This window comes from Sebastes umbrosus, chromosome 17 (genome assembly GCF_015220745.1).
Source record: "Sebastes umbrosus isolate fSebUmb1 chromosome 17, fSebUmb1.pri, whole genome shotgun sequence".
NCBI lineage: Eukaryota > Metazoa > Chordata > Actinopteri > Perciformes > Sebastidae > Sebastes > Sebastes umbrosus.
In genome coordinates this window covers 12244089-12261311 of record NC_051285.1, presented here as the reverse complement: position 1 = coordinate 12261311, position 17223 = coordinate 12244089, and the positions used below count along the sequence as shown (strand labels likewise).

Sequence of the window (17223 nt, the reverse complement as noted above, 5' to 3'; positions counted from 1 at the left end):
CCGCAGACGTAGGAGAATTTTCCGACGCAGACGCTAGGCAACATGTAGCCCAAGCATCAAAATGACAGTGCTTCAAACAAACACTATAAGTTACAGTGGTCCTCAGGTTCTTCAACCAGTGTTCAACTGGACCAGTGGAGTCATTTTTAACCAGGAGAAACTGGCTTCCTCTAGTGCAGTAGTTCCCAACCTTTTTCCTTAGGGACCCCCTTTTCTATCATTGAGTAAACTGACGACCCCTGACTAAGTGACATATTTTATGGATATGTCATTATTATATTCAATGCATAACAATAACAGTACAGAACACCTGATAAACTGTACAATTAATACAAAATAGTGAACGCAATAACTGCAGGAAGTTTGTGTAAAACGAGCAATTTGGATGAATTTTGAGCAAATTATTTTTTGTGAATATTGCATCAGAGATGAGTTATTGTTAGATGCAAGTTATTTTTAGGGACTTTTAATACAATTCTCTGTATTATGTATTATTTTTTAACAATCATACATACTTAATAGGCTTCTTTTGTGACAAATAGGCTGTTTAGCAGAGAGGGATGGCTCTGTGAATACAGCTTGTGTTCAGGTTTTCACTGTGCCATTATCCTGTTTATATCTTAAATAATAATTCAAACTTAAAAATTAAAATTTCATTTAGTTATCTTCACAGAAATGAATGAAATACTGAGATATCAGCCAACGGTATATTTTTTTTAAAAAGTTGTCTTACACCCCTTTAAATCAAGAAGGCTTCGCGACCCCCCCAGGTTGGGAACCCCTGCTCTAGTGGTCTCTGATGGTGTTGTGTGTGCTGCTGAGGATGTCTGCCCTGAGCAGCCTGTAAAACAGCACCATGTTCATGATGGAGACGAGACTCAGGCCTACCGTCCCCATCATCAGCACGTAGCGAGGTATACATTCACTGTGAGCTGCCAGCCAGTGCGTCATCCAAGCCAGCGTGCAGACCCGAAACACCAATAACCTGCAGGCCAGACAGAAAAAACCAGTGTGAAGACCAAAATACTTTTGAATAAAAGGTATAATTAGTGAAGTTAGTGCTTTTTAAAGGTGCTGGAAGGCAGATGTTATTATTGTTGAACATAGCCAGGCCAGCTTTCATATTGAACTGACTGATATGATATCGATCTTTTCATCTGAATCTATAATAAATAAGCTTATTTCCTAAAATGTCTAACTATTCCTTTAAACTTCTTTTAGATGAACTAGCAGCTTATTAAGGTAGGTTGAGGAAAGATTAATAAATGAATCATTCATGTAAATACATACTCTAGCAGCATATGACATTTAACCTATAATGAAAATCAACATAAAATGTGATTCTCATGATGTTCCTCGTGTGAAAATACACACATGCATAGGTCACCCCACTGAGCAATAGACGTCTTTTCAACATCGCCTCTATGCTTTAGCTCTGATATTTACCACAGGATTTATTGGCTACATATAGCCCAGTTTTAGACTATATTTTAAAAACACCATTTTAAAAATGCATAAAAACAATCAGCGGCATTTACAGTATAACTGTTTTTTTTGGTCACAGATTCACAGATTGAAACAACACCTAGGTTAAGACTAGACGTCTACTAAACTTTCACTTTTCAACCTTCAATAACCTTAAATCTAAACTAAACATCCACAGACAAATAGACGTATAAAAGTGGGACATTTGATATGGTTAGGAAACTTTCACACGCTCACATATGAACACTTTCTCGTCCAATAGCCGGTAGGACTGTTGATTTTCACATGTGTGAAACCTCCAGAGGAGAATCAGCGCGCCACCTACGTTCCCAGGTTGAGCCAGCTGGTCACGCTGAAGGTCACAGAGGGGTGAGGGGCTGTGATGTCATTCCCCGGCCTGTTCCTCCGTCCTGACAGGAGGAGGAGCTGTCTGATGTGAAGGAAAACGGAGTTGATCTCAACCAGCAAAGACATCACAGAGTAGCCCACATAGAGGCGGGACGTTACCGCCAGACTGAAGCAGGAGAGCACCTGAGAGATGAAGAATAAAAGGTTAACACACACAAGCAGAAACATGCAGCAAAGGTCCATTCACACTCTCAATCACACATTAAAATTGAATTAAATAAAATAAATATTTAATCATGATTAATTGCATGATTGTCCATAGTTAATCATGATTTATCGCAAATTAATTGCACATTTTTTATCTGTTCAAACTGTACCTTAAAGGGAGATTTGTCAATATGTCTTACTCTTATCAACATAGGAGTGGGCAAATATGTTTGTCATGAAAATGTATGTATAATATCCTCCAGTATAACTTGTTTCATATTTGATCTCTTTTATTCATCAGGAAGTCTTCTGCAGTTGAAAATGTTAATAAACTGATAAGTAGATTTTGGTACAGATGTTGTGTAGAAGGTAAGTGATCAAACTCTCCATTTGAGGTGTTTGTCCTGATGAAATAAAAATCTAGATTAAAAAAAAAAGACATGTTGGAGGAGGATATCTTGATTGTAATCTGGCAACCATAAAGTCTTATGCTTTATTAGAGCAGACCTTGAGCTATGAGGAAATAGGTGTGTTCAGCATATAGAGATAGATGTTTTACTACGTCTCCTGTTAAATCAGCAACTTAAAAGAGCTGCACGGCCATAAGCACGCACGTGCACACGCACACACACACAGACACACACAGACACACACACACACACACACACACACACACACACATCTTATATGTGGTGGGTCCTTAGACCTCAGCACACTTCATCTTAAGAGAACATATACAAATAGACAAAACACAAGCAAATAAAGAAAACAACAAATATGTCACACTAAAAAAAAATGCAAATAAATAAAATACAAATTGACATTACAGACTTTACGATATGCACTGCAAATACAGAAAACACAAGCAGTTTCCAGTGGGACATTAAAAACTGATGAATTTTCTTGTGTTTTATGTATTTGCAGTGTGTTGAGCTATCTCTCGGCCACCGTACTATACACACATGTACACACACAGACACGAGGTGTAAAGTTTATTACCACAGAGTGGTGGAGGAGCACCTCCCAGGACTGTTTACATGGCTGGTTCAAGGCCACGTCTAAGAAGTCATGGATAAAATAACCTATAGAGGAGAAAGCACATGAGCTGTATGAAAGCATGCAACACTGTGTAGCCTACATTAATACACAAAACATCATGAAATGTCTAAATACTGTTCTGGTTAAAGTTTGTTCAAACTAGGGCTGTCAATCAATTAAAATATTTAATCGTAATTAATTAAAAAAATTAGTGACGTGGATTAACGCGTTATTATTATGTTAACTTTGACGACCCTAGTTCAAACCGTTTATTAAATCTTGCAGAAAATGGGTTTTGGTGGGTGACAATGACAGAGAGTTGATCTCAAACCCTAATGGCTGCCGTCTGCTAATGTGTAAACGTGTGAATGTCTGTGTGTTGTGTGCGAGGTCGTCACCTGAAGACACAGCTACGAGACTGTGGGAGAGCAAGGAGTGAGAGGAGATCAGGTCCTCCAACATCTGAGGTTGAAGGTAGAAACTGCATAGCATGAGAGAGAAAGAGAGAGTCAAAAATGAAAATAAATAACAACACCAACCCTGATTTCTGTGTCTTTACGCACCATAAAACAGCCCATGCTCCGGTCAGCGAGCTGTGAGCTAAAGAAGTGCAGATATTCCTCCACCTCCAGGGTTTCTTGCGTGCCAGCTCTGGTGTTGGAAGGAATCTGATGATCGTGTTCAGCAGTTTGAAAGAGCACGCAGATCCTCCAACCACCAGAAGGGTTGACTTTAAATCCATAATCTTTTGCACTGAGCCTGGTGCCCTGAGTTCACTTCAGATCCCATGTGCTCCTCCTGTGTTCGGGGCACATTTTGAGGAACGAGAGAAGTGAACTCTCTTAAACACACGATCCCTGCCCTTTAACACACAGACCTCCCCTCACTTTAAGTGACAAAGTGATCACTGAGCACGGGTAAAGGGTAAAGGGTAAAGGGTCACGGTCACATGATAACATGACATGTCATCATGATATGGTTCCCTTTCTGGCAAAGAAACCACACTGTTTATTTGACATTCACTGTTGCTTCACTCAGCATAAAATAAGCATCAATACGATGACAATAAGAAACAGTTGTCTGGTCATAAAAGCCTTTAAAGCAACTATGTGTTCATATTCAGGAGAAAATGAAGTAAACAGCCACAGGTGACAACAAGTGGAAAGTAAAGCAACATGGTTAACAGTTAGACACAGGGTCGGCTTACGGCTTAGGCCATATAGGCGGTCGCCTAGGGGGCCACCTTCTAGGAGGCGCTGGTCGCCCTCTAAAAAATATATAACAAAATAATAAAAAAATGAAAAAAAATGCTGGTGGGTGCCCTTCCTCATTTTCTGCATTGAGGTTACAAATAAACAAATAAAGAAAGAAATACACTTTTCAAATCTCCCTTTAAGGTACATTTTGAACAGATAAAATAGTGCAATTAATTTGGGATTAATCGTGATATATTATGGACAATCATGCGATTAAATGTTTTGATCGATTGCCAGCCCTAATAAAAATGTTATCAATAAGACCTTTAAGTAAAAGATGTGAGTAGGCTATTTCTCCCACCACTGCCCATTAATACTCTCAGTTTCTTTTGCATTAAATAAGTGAGTGATTTTAAATCCTTGAGCTTTGCAGTGATGAATCTTGAAACTTGAAACGATATGTGAATAGTACCTCCAGTTTTGTAAGTTGTGCTTTGTCGCCTGTCCATTCAGTGTGTGCTGCTGCTGCCTCGTCAGCCTTTCTCTATGCTGCCGTTGTGTAACACAAAAGACCACCATCGCCTTTCTCTGGAACAATAACGGGGCTGAACATGACCACTGACATCACTCAAACTGTTCACTCACCGGAGTCCCAAAAGAAAACTTTTTGCTTGTTTTTTGCTCGTCTTATCATATAACCCCCCAGAAACTTCCACTTTTTCACTTTGTCTCCCAGGATCAAGGGATGAGGGTTGGGGATGGACCGGTTACCGTGGAAATGGACCCCTATCCCATCATTGAGCTGATGAGCAGAAAACTAACTGGGAACACTGGACTGTTGAAAAACTTCTCCCAACGGAGCATCTGACTAACTTTGAATGTTTCTGGAGGTTTTGTGTATCTTTGTGTTGTTACAGCTGAATCAGAGACATGTCTGGGACCAAACCATGTGAGTAACCTGACTGAATACTTAATGATTGCAAATATTTTATCGCTATTTCACTGAACTCAACAGCAGCTGTGTGCTTTCTGAGTGTCTGAAATGCAAGTAATGATCTGTGTCGAGGAAAACCACATTAAAACTACTGATGTAGTTTGTTTAATTCCTTTGAAATGTGTGTGCATACGTGCGCGCTCATGGGTGTGCGTATTCGTGCATGTGTTCAGCCCGTGAGGAGCTTCCGGACCCTGACCCAGAGGAGTCGCCAGAGGAGCTGACGGAGGTGGTGTGTCTGGAGTCAGACCTGCAGGATGGACAGTAAGGAGGAGGGGAGGTGTTCACAACCTGGCAACCTAACATCTGTTTTTATTCATACATTAGTAGGCCTACTTTATTCAAATAAAATAAAATAAAATTATTGATGCCCCTGTAATCAACAAATTATGACATCCACACAAATATGTAGACTAACCAGTCTCTCTGACAAACAAAACAACCCGACAACCTGTTTTTAATTCACACATTATTACCTATTGTTGATAAAATCATGGTTAAGTCTTAAGCCATGCTAGCAGCTCTATGATGCTAAATGGAAAAATGGAAAAGTCAGGGATTCTCTGGTGTCAGCAAAGAGTGTAGAAGCAAAAAGACGAAAATCCGACTAAAACACTTTTTAGGCGGATGTTTTACTGGCGTCTGGTCGTCGCTTTCATACCAAAATGACGCAGCAAAGTGTAGCTTCGCTGCTTGGCGCTGATGTTGCAATGGAACCAACAATTCTTGGCATTATACGTTCTTTGGTGTCAGTAGGATTCATCCTTAGTGGAACATGAATGTCCAGCCCGTTCTCATTCTGATCACGATACAGACGTACAAGGCCCCCCATTCGCGGTGGTAGGGGACGCACCGGGCCTTCCATTATAACTACAATGTAAACCCATCCGCGGCAACAAACGCTCAGGGAAAGTGCTGTCTTTCATCCAGGAGACCATTGTTCGTGTCCCGTGTGTTACGTTTCACTTTCACATGACAAACAGCTGTCATGTCCCGTGTTCACAACGTCAGGTCAAATTTGCACTGTAAAAATTTGTCATTTTAAGCAAAACCACGATGTTTTTTCCTCAACCTAAGTAAGTGGTTTTGTTGCCTAAACCAAAGCAAGTGTTTTTGTTTAATTCACAACATTAAGCATGTATTTACTGCGCATGTGTTCAGTGCAACGGAAAAAGTGACGCCGAGCGGTCTGACAATGCGTCAGTATGTGACGAGTTGGGATGAGAACGTGCTGCAATGTCTGTACAAAATTTCTGACCGACAGACGGACCGACATTCAAATCCCTTGAGACATGATGATTCTAGCATGGATAAAAGCTTTAAATACAGTTCACAGGTACAAATCTAATGCACAGTTTTACAAAACAAAGATCACAGGTACAAAATGTTTTGAATAATACAAAAATCCACAGGAATAAAAATATCATTTGGGTGTAAAACTTATTGCAATATCTGTATGTGTGTGTGTGTGTGTGTGTGTGTGTGTTACCTCAGGATGATGGAGGTTGAAGTGGGACATCACAGTGTGCTGTTGGCACGCAGCGAGGGCAAATACAGTGCCATTGGTAACCAGTGTACACACTATGGAGCTCCACTCAGCAAAGGTAAAGAGTTTATCCATCACACTGCTGTTTTCTGAGGAAGAAAAATGACACAACTTCATTCAACATTTGGACAAACACAACGAGTCGGGATGATTTCATATGTTGAAACTATACGTTGTCATTTAAGAAGATGAAACAACTTTAATGTAAAGCTGTAGTACACATTATAGTTTGAAATATGGAAATGGTTTCATGGAAATACAGCTTTTTCAATATGTTCTACAGTTTAATAGTTTGTCTTAAATTATTGCTTCCTTTCTTAACACTAGCATCGAGTATATAAATGAGGTGTGTGTGTGTTCAGGAGTTATTTCAGGCCACACAGTGCGCTGCCCGTGGCACGGCGCCTGTTTCAACGTCCATACGGGAGATCTGGAGGAGTTCCCCGGCATGGACTGTTTACCCTGCCACAAGGTACAAACCAGACAGACAGACAGACAGACAGACGTTCACTGTCATTTACTCTCATTTTAATTGTAATTTGTCTTCTTCTCTTTTGAAGGTCAAAGTTCAAAACAACAAAGTGTACGTGTCTGTAAACAAAAAGGTAAGTAGGTTAACTTCTCTCTTTCAGTTGATGTCATTGTGTTTCCTGTCTCATCACATCATTGTGAATTAAAACTCTGCTCAGTGTGGAAATAAGCACATTTGATAAATGGCTTTGTGAGGGTTAATATTTGTGTATTTTATTGAATTTAATTTAGTGTTTGTATTCAATAATATAGACTGGTTCAAGACAAGTCCTCTAAAACATTTTAGACCATCAGCTGCTATCAAAATTCCCCTCTGAAATAAATAATTTATAATTCTTTAATTCTTTCTGTTGATGAGTTTTTATGATGTTTTGTGTTTTCTACATGATTCAGACTCTGAGTGAGGAAAAGAGAGTAAAGCGTATGGGAGCTGCAGTACCAGGAGTTACTCACACTATACTGCTGCTGGGAGGAGGTGAGTGTGGACCTCTCTATATGTCTGATGAGTGTGTGATAGTGTCATCTAAAACTGAAACAATTGGTTTATTAATCGATGAATGAACCGACCAGAATTTAATCAGCAACTATTTTGATAATATAAACGTTTAAATCACTTTTGAGGCTAAAATGCCAGGATTTGCTTCTTCATTTCGTTGTAAATTGAGTATTTTGGGGTTTTGGACTGTTGGTTGGATAAAACAAGACATTTGAAGACGTTGCTTTGACCTCTGGGAAATTGTAAAGTGTTTATAGGTTTGGGTTATACCACTTTATTAACTTTTCATAAGCATAAATAACTACAAACTGGAGTAAACCTAGAAACTAGGACCGTACTATAACTGTAAATATATATAATTATGTTAATATTATGGATATAGTAAGTGCACGTCGGGTAGATATTGTCTTGAATTGATATAGTGAGGTGCATTGGGAATAACTTTACAATGCATCTACAGTATATATACATATAGTTATGTACAAATATGTAAAATACAGTAATGTATGTACAACTATTGGGTATACTACATAGATCAACAGTAAGATAATATGAAGAATAAACAGAAATTCATAGTTATGGTTGTAATTTGAACGTGCAGGTGGATAGGAAACATCACTGGATGAACTAAATAAATAATATAACAGATGTCATGGATTAATGTATGTCAGTAATGTGTTTTCTCAGGGTGTGTGATGGTGTGTTAACTCTCTGTAAGCGCAGGAGCTGCGTCGCTGATCTGTGCCGAGACTCTGCGGCAGGAAAACTTCGGCGGCAGAATCATCATGGTCACCAGAGATGAACTTTTACCTTACGACAAAACACGACTCAGCAAGGTGCCGCGGAGTAAATGACACGATTAGAACACCAACATTTTAGTGATGAATATGTGTTTTAACTGTTGCCATCACCCATCTTACAGGTAATGAATGTGGAGAGCGACACTATTCTGCTGAGGAGGATGGAGTTCTTCCATGAGCACGACATCGAGGTGTGGCTCAGGAAAGAAGTGAGTTTACGTCTTCAGTTTTGTTGTATACTTCATCAGCTTACTTGCGACTACAGTCTACACTTGATACTTGTGGTATTTTGAACTGTACAACACATTACAGGTGGTGTCTGTGGAAACGGACAAGAAGACTGTCACATTTGATGATGGTTCAGTCCAGAGCTATGACCATCTCCTCATCTCAACCGGCTGCAGGTACAAACACACACACACTGTATGTGTGCAAGCATTTCATTTGAAACTAGAATGGCACTTGGAGAGCGCAGACCTCTGCCCCCCTCTCCGTGCAGCTTGCACCATCATCCACGTGTATTTTTGTTTATGTTGAGAACTCACCTAAACCGTCATCGTTACTCTTTCCAACAGTCACCAAATGTGCTGTGGTCGAACTCAACTGTAATTTCACCAATTTGAATGTGAAAAAACGCCGAATCTACAGGTGTCCCCCCTCTCCCTCGACCTCCGCAGCTCTCTCTCTGTCCCTCTCTCTTCTGGCAGACGGAAAGAGGCAGGGTGACATGTCATGAACGCGTCATCAGTTACGCTGCGCATGTCTTGAAGCCTGTGGTGTTAATGCACAGGCTGAGCGGAGTTATGAAAAAAATTCCCAAAACCAGATAATGATCGCCACCAAAATCTAATGGCTTGTTCATTGTGTCACACCCCACCCCTTCACAAAATGTCATTCAAATCCATCACGGACTTTTGAAGTAATCCTGCTAACAGATAAACCAACAAACCAACGCCGGTGAAAACATAACCTCCTTCCTAGGCAGAGGTAACCAGGGCCAGATCAGGCCTTTCTGGGGCCCCCAGGCAGTTATCGCACAAATGTGCACACCAATAATTAAGTAGAATTTAGGACAACTAAAATCACTATAATAAAAAAACTAACAAATAAAAAATGAATAACAAATATATAATGAGTTTCTACAGTGGTAGATAAATAAATAAAATAAAATAAATAATGCCCTCAAATTCCAAATATTTACCTAGAGAACCCATTTTCATTCACATATCTTGAGGTCAGAGGTCAAGAGACCCCTTTGAAAATGGCCATGCCAGTTTTTCCTTGCTGAAATTTAGGGCAAGGTTGGAGCATCATTTAGCCTCCTTGTCGACGAGCTAGTATGACATGATTGGTCCCAATGGATTCCTGAAGTTTTCTACTTTGATATGATGCCAGGATCATCTTCTAGCTTTAAAACTGAGCCTGCTACAACATCCGAAAGATCAATATCGCAAGTTTCGTTAATGCGTTAAAGAAATTAGTGGCGTTTAAACAAAATCCGGGAGTGTATCATTAAATATTTTAATAATAACAAAAACATGAACAGAAAGAAAAACAGAGTTCACAGTTGCAATTTGTTTGGGGGCCCCCTTGTGGCTGAGTAGCGCCAAGCAGCTTCTTCTAACATGAATTATAAAGCTGGAGACGGTTTACTGCACATTAAGCTTACTTTTCAAGCTGAACAACTCCATAACAAGGAGAGTGGTCGTTGTTGCAGCGATACTACACTGCACTGCATTGCTTCTAAACAGAGTCATGTCGTGTCCTTCAGAGCGAAGGGACTGGATATGCCCGGCATGAAGTTGGACAACGTCAGGATGTTGGAGACACCAGAGGACGCCCGGCAAATTCACTCAGCCTGTCTGGGCTGCAATGTCGTCCTCGTGGGAACCTCTTTTGTTGGTACTGTGTTAAGAGTGTGCAATGGTTTATTTGATTGTGAAATGTAGATAAATAAAAAGAGCTTTTTTTTGTTTTTTATTCAATGTTTTTCATTTATCAGTTTTATGGAGGCCCAAAAATTATTTCACTCCTCTACTTATCCTTCATTAACTCTTTAGTTTTTCTATTTTAGAGTTTTAGCACACATTTAATTTCCTGTTTTCCTTCATGTATTTCTAGGCAATGATTGGATGAAAAGTACACAGCTTTATATTACATTTTTACATGTTATAATATGTAAGGGAATTTAAAACAATATTATTTATTGATGTGTTGAGTTATATTTTTGACTTTTTGTCAGTTTTGGGGCTCCACACCCTTTTAGTTATTTTCATTTGAATATTCTTTACTTCATGCACCTTCATTAACACATTATGTTTTCAGGTATGGAAGTAGCATCTTATTTGATAGGCAAAGCCTTCAGTATCACAGTGATCGGCAGCAGTGAGCTGCCGTACCAGAACACACTGGGTCGGGAAATTGGCAAAATCACCATGAAGGTAAGAAAGACAGAGAGAGAGAGTCCTGTTTGTATCCTCACATGACTTCTCCTTCCAGCTACTTGTAGTTTAAACTCTGTTATTCTGTTGCAGATGCTGTCAGAGAAAAATGTGAAATTCTACATGAATGATAATGTGACGGAGGTCAAAGGTGTAGATGGCAAGGTACAGTGGGACATTTTGTTTAATCACTTCAAATTCATACTAGAACATTAGTTAACAGAGTGACATATGAAAATATAAACACTCAGTTCCTCTGTCTCATTGTCCGTTCTTCCTCAAGGTGAAGGAGGTTGTGCTTAAGAGTGGAAAAGTCATCCCAGCGGATGTTTTGATTGTTGGTATTGGTGAGTGCACTGCAGACATTTATACACATCTCCATACAATATATGTATTCAGGTTTCTACTCATTCCCTTTATTACTCTTGAACATCTTTACATTATCAGACATTTCTTTAATGCACACTTCATATAAAAATTAAGGCTGTTAAAGTTAACGCAGTAACACATTAATACAAATTAGACTGTCAAATATAACGCGATTATTTTTATAGTTTTAAAGCTAGAGTGAAGATACTGGTATCATATGAAACTACAAAACCTAAGGAATCCATTGGTACCAACCATGTTATATAGTTGTCAGAAAAGAGGTTAAATAAAACACCAAACTGGCCATTTTCAAAGGGGTCCCCTGACCTCTGACCTCAAGATATGTGAATGAAAATGGTTCTACTGGTACCAACGAGTCTCCCCTTTACAGACATGCACACTTTATGATAATCACATGCAGTTTGGGGCAAATTATAGTCAAGTCAGCACACTGACACACTGACAGCTGTTGTTGTCTGTTGGGCTGCAGTTTGCCATGTTATGATTTGAGCATATTTTTTATGCTAAATGCAGTACCTGTGAGGGTTTCTGGACAATATTTTTCTTTGTTTTGTGTTGTTAATTGATTTCCACTAATCAATATATACATACATTTATATTAAGCAGCATATTTGCCCACTCCCATGTTGATTAGACTATTAAGTATTTGACAAATCTCCCTTTAAGGTACATTTTGAACAGATAAAAAATGTGTGATTAATTTGTGATTAAAAACACAATTCTCATAGTAAATTATATTACCAGTAAACTGTATGTTAATTCAGTAATTATATTTGAGGTGCTGGTAGGCAGATTTTGTTACCTCTGAGTCTGGACAGAGCCAGGCTAGCTGTTTAACACTGTTTCCAGTCTTTGTGCTGAGCTAAGCTAATCGGCTGTAGTTTCTGGACAGATATGAGAGAGGTATCGGCCTTCTTTTCTAACTTTCCACGAGAAAAAAAACAAGTGTTTTTCCCCAAAAGTCCAACTTTTGAATTATATTTCTTAATGACACACAAACAGCTCTGATAGATTTTATGTTTTCAGAGAAATAAACAACTCAACAACACTAACAAAACATGTTCGACCACTTTTGTCCTCTTTCTCCCACCAGGCATCAAACCGAACTCGGAGTTCCTGCGGGGCAGCAAAATACTGATGGACTCAAAAAACTTTGTAACAGTCGACAAGGTGAGCTAATAACCAGCTGTTCACCTGATTATCTAGAGCTCATTCTCTTCCTTCATTCTCAACACATAACCTCTCATCGACTCTAAAACCTCATTGTTTGGGGTCTCACAGACTCTCACAAGTTTTCCAGGACCCCAAACATACCAGTAGTGGTAATAAACATGTGCCTCCTGTTAATCCATGTTAATCTGTATATTGTGCACCATTACTCACCAGTTCTCTGCCTGTATCTATCACAGTTGGTAAAAACAGAATATGGATTCAAATGCAAGACTTGAAAACACAGAGCAGGTAGAATGAGAAGTCTTTACTCTACACCTGTCTCATTCAAACTGCTTTGAATACAGTAAATAAATACAGCCTACAATTGGTTCAAAATTCAGCTGCCAGGTTATTAACCAGAACTAGCCGTCAATCTCACGTTACCCCTGTTCTGGCATCCCTCCATTGGCTTCCTTTAAAATTCATAATAAACTATAAGATCTTGTTAATTACATATGAGGCACTTCATGACCTCACCCCCAGTTACATTTCTGATCTTCTTGTTTCATATTCGACCTCTCGACCACTCCGATCCTCAAATCCCGGCCTTTTATCCATCCACCGCTCTAACTGCAAAACAAAAGGTGATTGGGCCTTTTCTGTCTCAAGGGCCAGACACACCAAACCAACATCGAAGAACTAGCGGCGATGAAGGCCGACCGTTATGTCGCCTCACGTCGCCTGTGTCTTGGCCAAAAAACTGCACTCGAACACACCACAAAGATAACAGCCTAAGGCAAACTACCACATACATCCTGCGCCTGTGTGAGATGAAATAACTCTCCACACCAGCAGGCGGCGGTAGTCTGTATTCGTCATTCAAAGAGGGGAAAACAGAGGACTGCGGATATACAAGCTGTTGTTATGATACGTACATGAAACAAAGCGGCGTTTGCCGGCCATTTTCACACCACTCTTACTCACCACTTAGCATCACAACATACTGAATCGGCCTAAAAACCTCCATCACGGGCAGACTAGAGCAGACGGTGCAGGACACACTAGGCTGACAGACGCTCACCGATGGCCCCAAACTGTCCGACGGCCGACCGTTGGCTTGGTGTGTCAGGACCATTAGCCCCAACCCTCTGGAATCACCTCCCCAATCTATCAGAGCTGCTGAATCTTTGGACTGCTTTAAGAAAAAAACAAACATTTTTATAGACAAGCCTTTTTATAGCTCATCCACATATGTTCTTGTTTGTTTTAGTTTGGTCTGTCTCTCATTGTTCTGTGTTTTTTATTGTAATTATTCTTTGGTTTCGCTCATCGTTTGATGTTTTACTTACTTACTTAGAGCAAGGGTTTGGTACACGAGAAGTCAGTCCAGAAACAGGCAAAGGTATCCAAAAACACTACTGAAGATTGGTCTGAAAAACACAGGGAAATCACTAGGAACAAAAAAGGTGCAACGCTCACTATAACAGAAAAAGGGAACAGGCCCAGACAAAGGGGAGCACACAGACTAATACACAATGAAAGGAGGGTGATAACCAGGGACAGGTGAAAACAATCAGGGCGGGGCAGGAAGTGAAGTATCTGAACTGAGAGACAAATGTGAGTTTACCAAAATAAAACAGGAAATAATAATTGGAAACAAGGAAAACCGAACCTTAGAGCAGAGCAGGACATGACAGTATCTCCCTCTTGCAGTACATGTGCACCAGTGTCCCCGGTGTGTACTGTGGGGGCGACCTGACCACCTTCCCCCTGGCAATGGCCAAATACCAGCTGGTCAACATCGGACACTGGCAGATGGCACAAGCACACGGTAATGTTGTAACAATGTATATGTAGTCACTAGAAGAACAGACAATATTTTTTTTATTTCCAGTTAAATCTAAAAACATTTTTTTATTGTTGTTTAGGGAGGATAGCAGCTCTGAACATGCTGGGAAAAGCGACTGAACTCAGCTCAGTTCCTTTCTACTGGACCGTCCTACTGGGTAAAACCATCCGATATGCAGGTGCGCGCACACACACACACACACACACACACACACACGTAGGACACCAGATGTAGTTCTTAGTATTGTTTGGACCTAATTCAAAAAGAAAAAGTATGTATCATGTTAGGTTTTTTTATATGTTTGCATTTTAATATTTAAGTCAAGAATTAACTCACTAACTGGACCCTTTAATAAAAGAGCAACAGTGACAATCCCACTGTATGCACAAACTATTAGGGTTGTAAATCACCAGTTTCATCACGATACGATATTATAGTGATTCTTTGGACGATATGATATGTAAGGGATAATGTACAACGAGCTGGTCATTATTGTGAAATAAACCCCTTCAGGGCAATGCAAGACCCGGACACGAAGCTAGCTGCTAGCTGTACATTATCCCACTTATTACACGGCTACTTACTTATTGGATCGTTGATCATTGAATCGATATAGCGATCCAATGTGTCGTTACACCCCTACAAACTATACTGATACATTTCCGATTTTCCCACTTATAACCATTAAGTGTAATCGTGTTTTTATTATGGTTGTGTGCAGGCTATGGGGAGGGATACACTGACATTGTAGTGAAAGGAAAGTTTGAAGACAAGAAGTTCCTGGCATTTTACATCAAGTAAGTTGAGAAACATGTAACTCCTTTAATGAATATATGTTCAAATATGTATGTTTGATTTAAAAAAAATAAATAAATAAACATTTAACCTGTAGGAATGATGAGGTCATAGCAGCAGCGAGCCTAAACTACGACCCAGCGGTGTCTGCAGTGGCTGAGAGGTTCGCAGCAGGAAAAGTCATCACGAAGAAAGAGGCTGAGTACGCAAAATCTTTCTGTTCTTCTTTCTTTTTATCTTTGGATAATAACATCATCTAAATGACGGATGACTGGGTATGATCGCAGAGATGTCGAGTTTTATTTACAGTGAACAAACAAAGGGGAACAAAGCATCTTATGCCCGGTTTCCACCGGAACTAAGAACTTTTTGAGGAACTCTTTGCGTTTCGAATGCAGGGACCAGGGTCTAAATTAAGTTCTGGGGACATTTTACGGGCCTTTTTACCCCCCCAAAAAAGGCCCTGGTCAGGGTGGAGTTTGCAGGGATGACCTTCGCTGATTGGTGAAACAGACACAGTGCCACTGCTTCAATGGCTTCAACTCGTGTACCGCTTCATTCATAAACAAGGAAGAACTAAGTATCGATTTAGGATCATTTTAGGATAAGGAGGGTGCATTTCTCTTTCTTTGATAACATTGAAAGTAAAGTTAGGCTCTGCTCTGACAGAGAGAAAGAGAGACTAAAAGTCCCAGAGCTTTTGGTGGATACTTTGCTTTATATTGTTCATGGACCTCTCACAATGTTTCCGCTGCCCCCAAGTGGCTATGAAATCAGTTATTGCAGGGGAAATTGCCCGTCTGGGTTTTTCAAAGATCGTCAGGTAACTATATTTCAGACAGTCGGATTCTTCGCTCTGTGACTCGAATGTAATGGCAATACACGAGAGGAACAAACTGGGGCTCCATATAAAAGCATGTCCTCTCTTTTTCCTCTCCCTGACAGATCCGATGACCTGAGCTGGCTGAAGTTGCCCCGGTCGACACTTTCCTCCACTCTCAACGCGTCACCTGTACAATGTTGACATGCAGCCATGGATGTCATTCATCTGTGTCTTCGTCACCACCTCTCTCACCCAGGACAGAGAGTTTGGAAACTTGGATTAAAGTGTTTGATTCAGAAGAGACAGATTTCACACAATCCACAGTGAAATTTGTATTTACAGTGTTGGAATTTAAACTGTACGTCATACACTCAGTGTTCAGGTGAGGGGGACTCCACCATGCAAACAACAGATACCTCAGATAAATGCAGCTTTAGGGACTTCTTTTATAATCACAATATGTTTTATTATTTCTTTAGAGTTTTTTTTAATTTTATTTCATGGCTTTATGTCTCAAGGGGTATTTCAGAGACATCACATTTAAGATGTCTCGGTATATTCTCTGCTGTTAATCTCTAAAAGGCGGTGTACGATGCCTTTTACTTGGATGGGGCTGCTGGAAAGCGGCATTGGTGCCCGCCACGGCCATGTGCGTGGTCCAGTCAGTGAGTCGGAGGGGGGATTATGAGAACAGAGGGGGAGTGCTCGGCTCTTTGAAGCAGAGATGCTGAAATAGGCAACGGTAACAATAAACACACCAACAGGGAACAATAGGCCCTCGACAAACAGCACGCAAATGCAGTGTGACAAAACCTTCACAAAAGAAATGCTGCGTTTTTCTCTCTCTCTTCTCCCCCGTCTGTCTCTCTGCTGGTTTATCACCGTCTTTACTTCACACCTCCACATTTCCTTTTAGCTTCACTCTCCCTTCCTGTCAACAGCATGCCTCGGTTCATTGTATCCAAGGTGCACACTTTTCAAGGCCAATACCATATAGGAATGCATAATTAATCAAAATTGTATCATAATCGCAATATGGCCTACTGCAATTTTCTAATTGCAGGATGAGGAGGAAATCGCGATATTTGTTAAAGGTGAAATGTGTGTCAAAATACCATTTTAAATTAAGTAT

General features: G+C 40.1%; 2 protein-coding genes and 1 long non-coding RNA gene across 3 annotated transcripts; 1 reads left to right on the top strand and 2 right to left on the bottom strand.

Moving 5' to 3' along the window:
- Positions 1 to 654: 654 nt before the first annotated feature.
- On the bottom strand, positions 655 to 4321 carry LOC119475544 (TLC domain-containing protein 2-like). The gene is made up of 5 exons (XM_037748353.1): positions 3642 to 4321; positions 3477 to 3559; positions 3040 to 3122; positions 1811 to 2016; positions 655 to 985 (listed from the first exon to the last, which is right to left on the bottom strand). Exons 1-5 carry the CDS (start codon positions 3818 to 3820, stop codon positions 787 to 789), a joined length of 750 nt encoding a protein of 249 aa, XP_037604281.1. The 5' UTR covers positions 3821 to 4321; the 3' UTR covers positions 655 to 786.
- A 1083-nt stretch (positions 4322 to 5404) lies between these two features.
- On the bottom strand, positions 5405 to 14144 carry LOC119475547. The gene is made up of 3 exons (XR_005203823.1): positions 13974 to 14144; positions 6758 to 6903; positions 5405 to 5518 (listed from the first exon to the last, which is right to left on the bottom strand). It is a non-coding gene; the product is annotated as an uncharacterized LOC119475547 (long non-coding RNA).
- LOC119475546 (apoptosis-inducing factor 3) lies at positions 5432 to 17201 on the top strand. The gene is made up of 18 exons (XM_037748355.1): positions 5432 to 5532; positions 6763 to 6872; positions 7177 to 7286; positions 7375 to 7419; positions 7739 to 7820; positions 8565 to 8677; positions 8764 to 8850; positions 8954 to 9045; positions 10413 to 10543; positions 10967 to 11082; positions 11176 to 11247; positions 11366 to 11429; positions 12566 to 12642; positions 14338 to 14455; positions 14553 to 14651; positions 15195 to 15270; positions 15366 to 15470; positions 16214 to 17201. Exons 1-18 carry the CDS (start codon positions 5432 to 5434, stop codon positions 16290 to 16292), a joined length of 1677 nt encoding a protein of 558 aa, XP_037604283.1. The 3' UTR covers positions 16293 to 17201.
- Positions 17202 to 17223: the final 22 nt, after the last annotated feature.

Excerpts from the sequence above, each read along its gene's own strand:
- LOC119475544 (XM_037748353.1), bottom strand. The coding sequence starts at position 3,820 with ATGGATTTAAAGTCAACCCTTCTGGTGGTTGGAGGATCTGCGTGCTCT. Across the intron at positions 2,017-3,039 it reads TGCTCCTCCACCACTCTGTG|GTGCTCTCCTGCTTCAGTCT; the intron begins GTAATAAACTTT and ends TTCATCTCTCAG. Across the intron at positions 986-1,810 it reads AGCTGGCTCAACCTGGGAAC|GTTATTGGTGTTTCGGGTCT; the intron begins GTAGGTGGCGCG and ends TCTGGCCTGCAG.
- LOC119475546 (XM_037748355.1), top strand. The coding sequence starts at position 5,432 with ATGTGTTCAGCCCGTGAGGAGCTTCCGGACCCTGACCCAGAGGAGTCG. Across the intron at positions 7,821-8,564 it reads TATACTGCTGCTGGGAGGAG|GAGCTGCGTCGCTGATCTGT; the intron begins GTGAGTGTGGAC and ends CTGTAAGCGCAG. Across the intron at positions 12,643-14,337 it reads ACTTTGTAACAGTCGACAAG|TACATGTGCACCAGTGTCCC; the intron begins GTGAGCTAATAA and ends TCCCTCTTGCAG.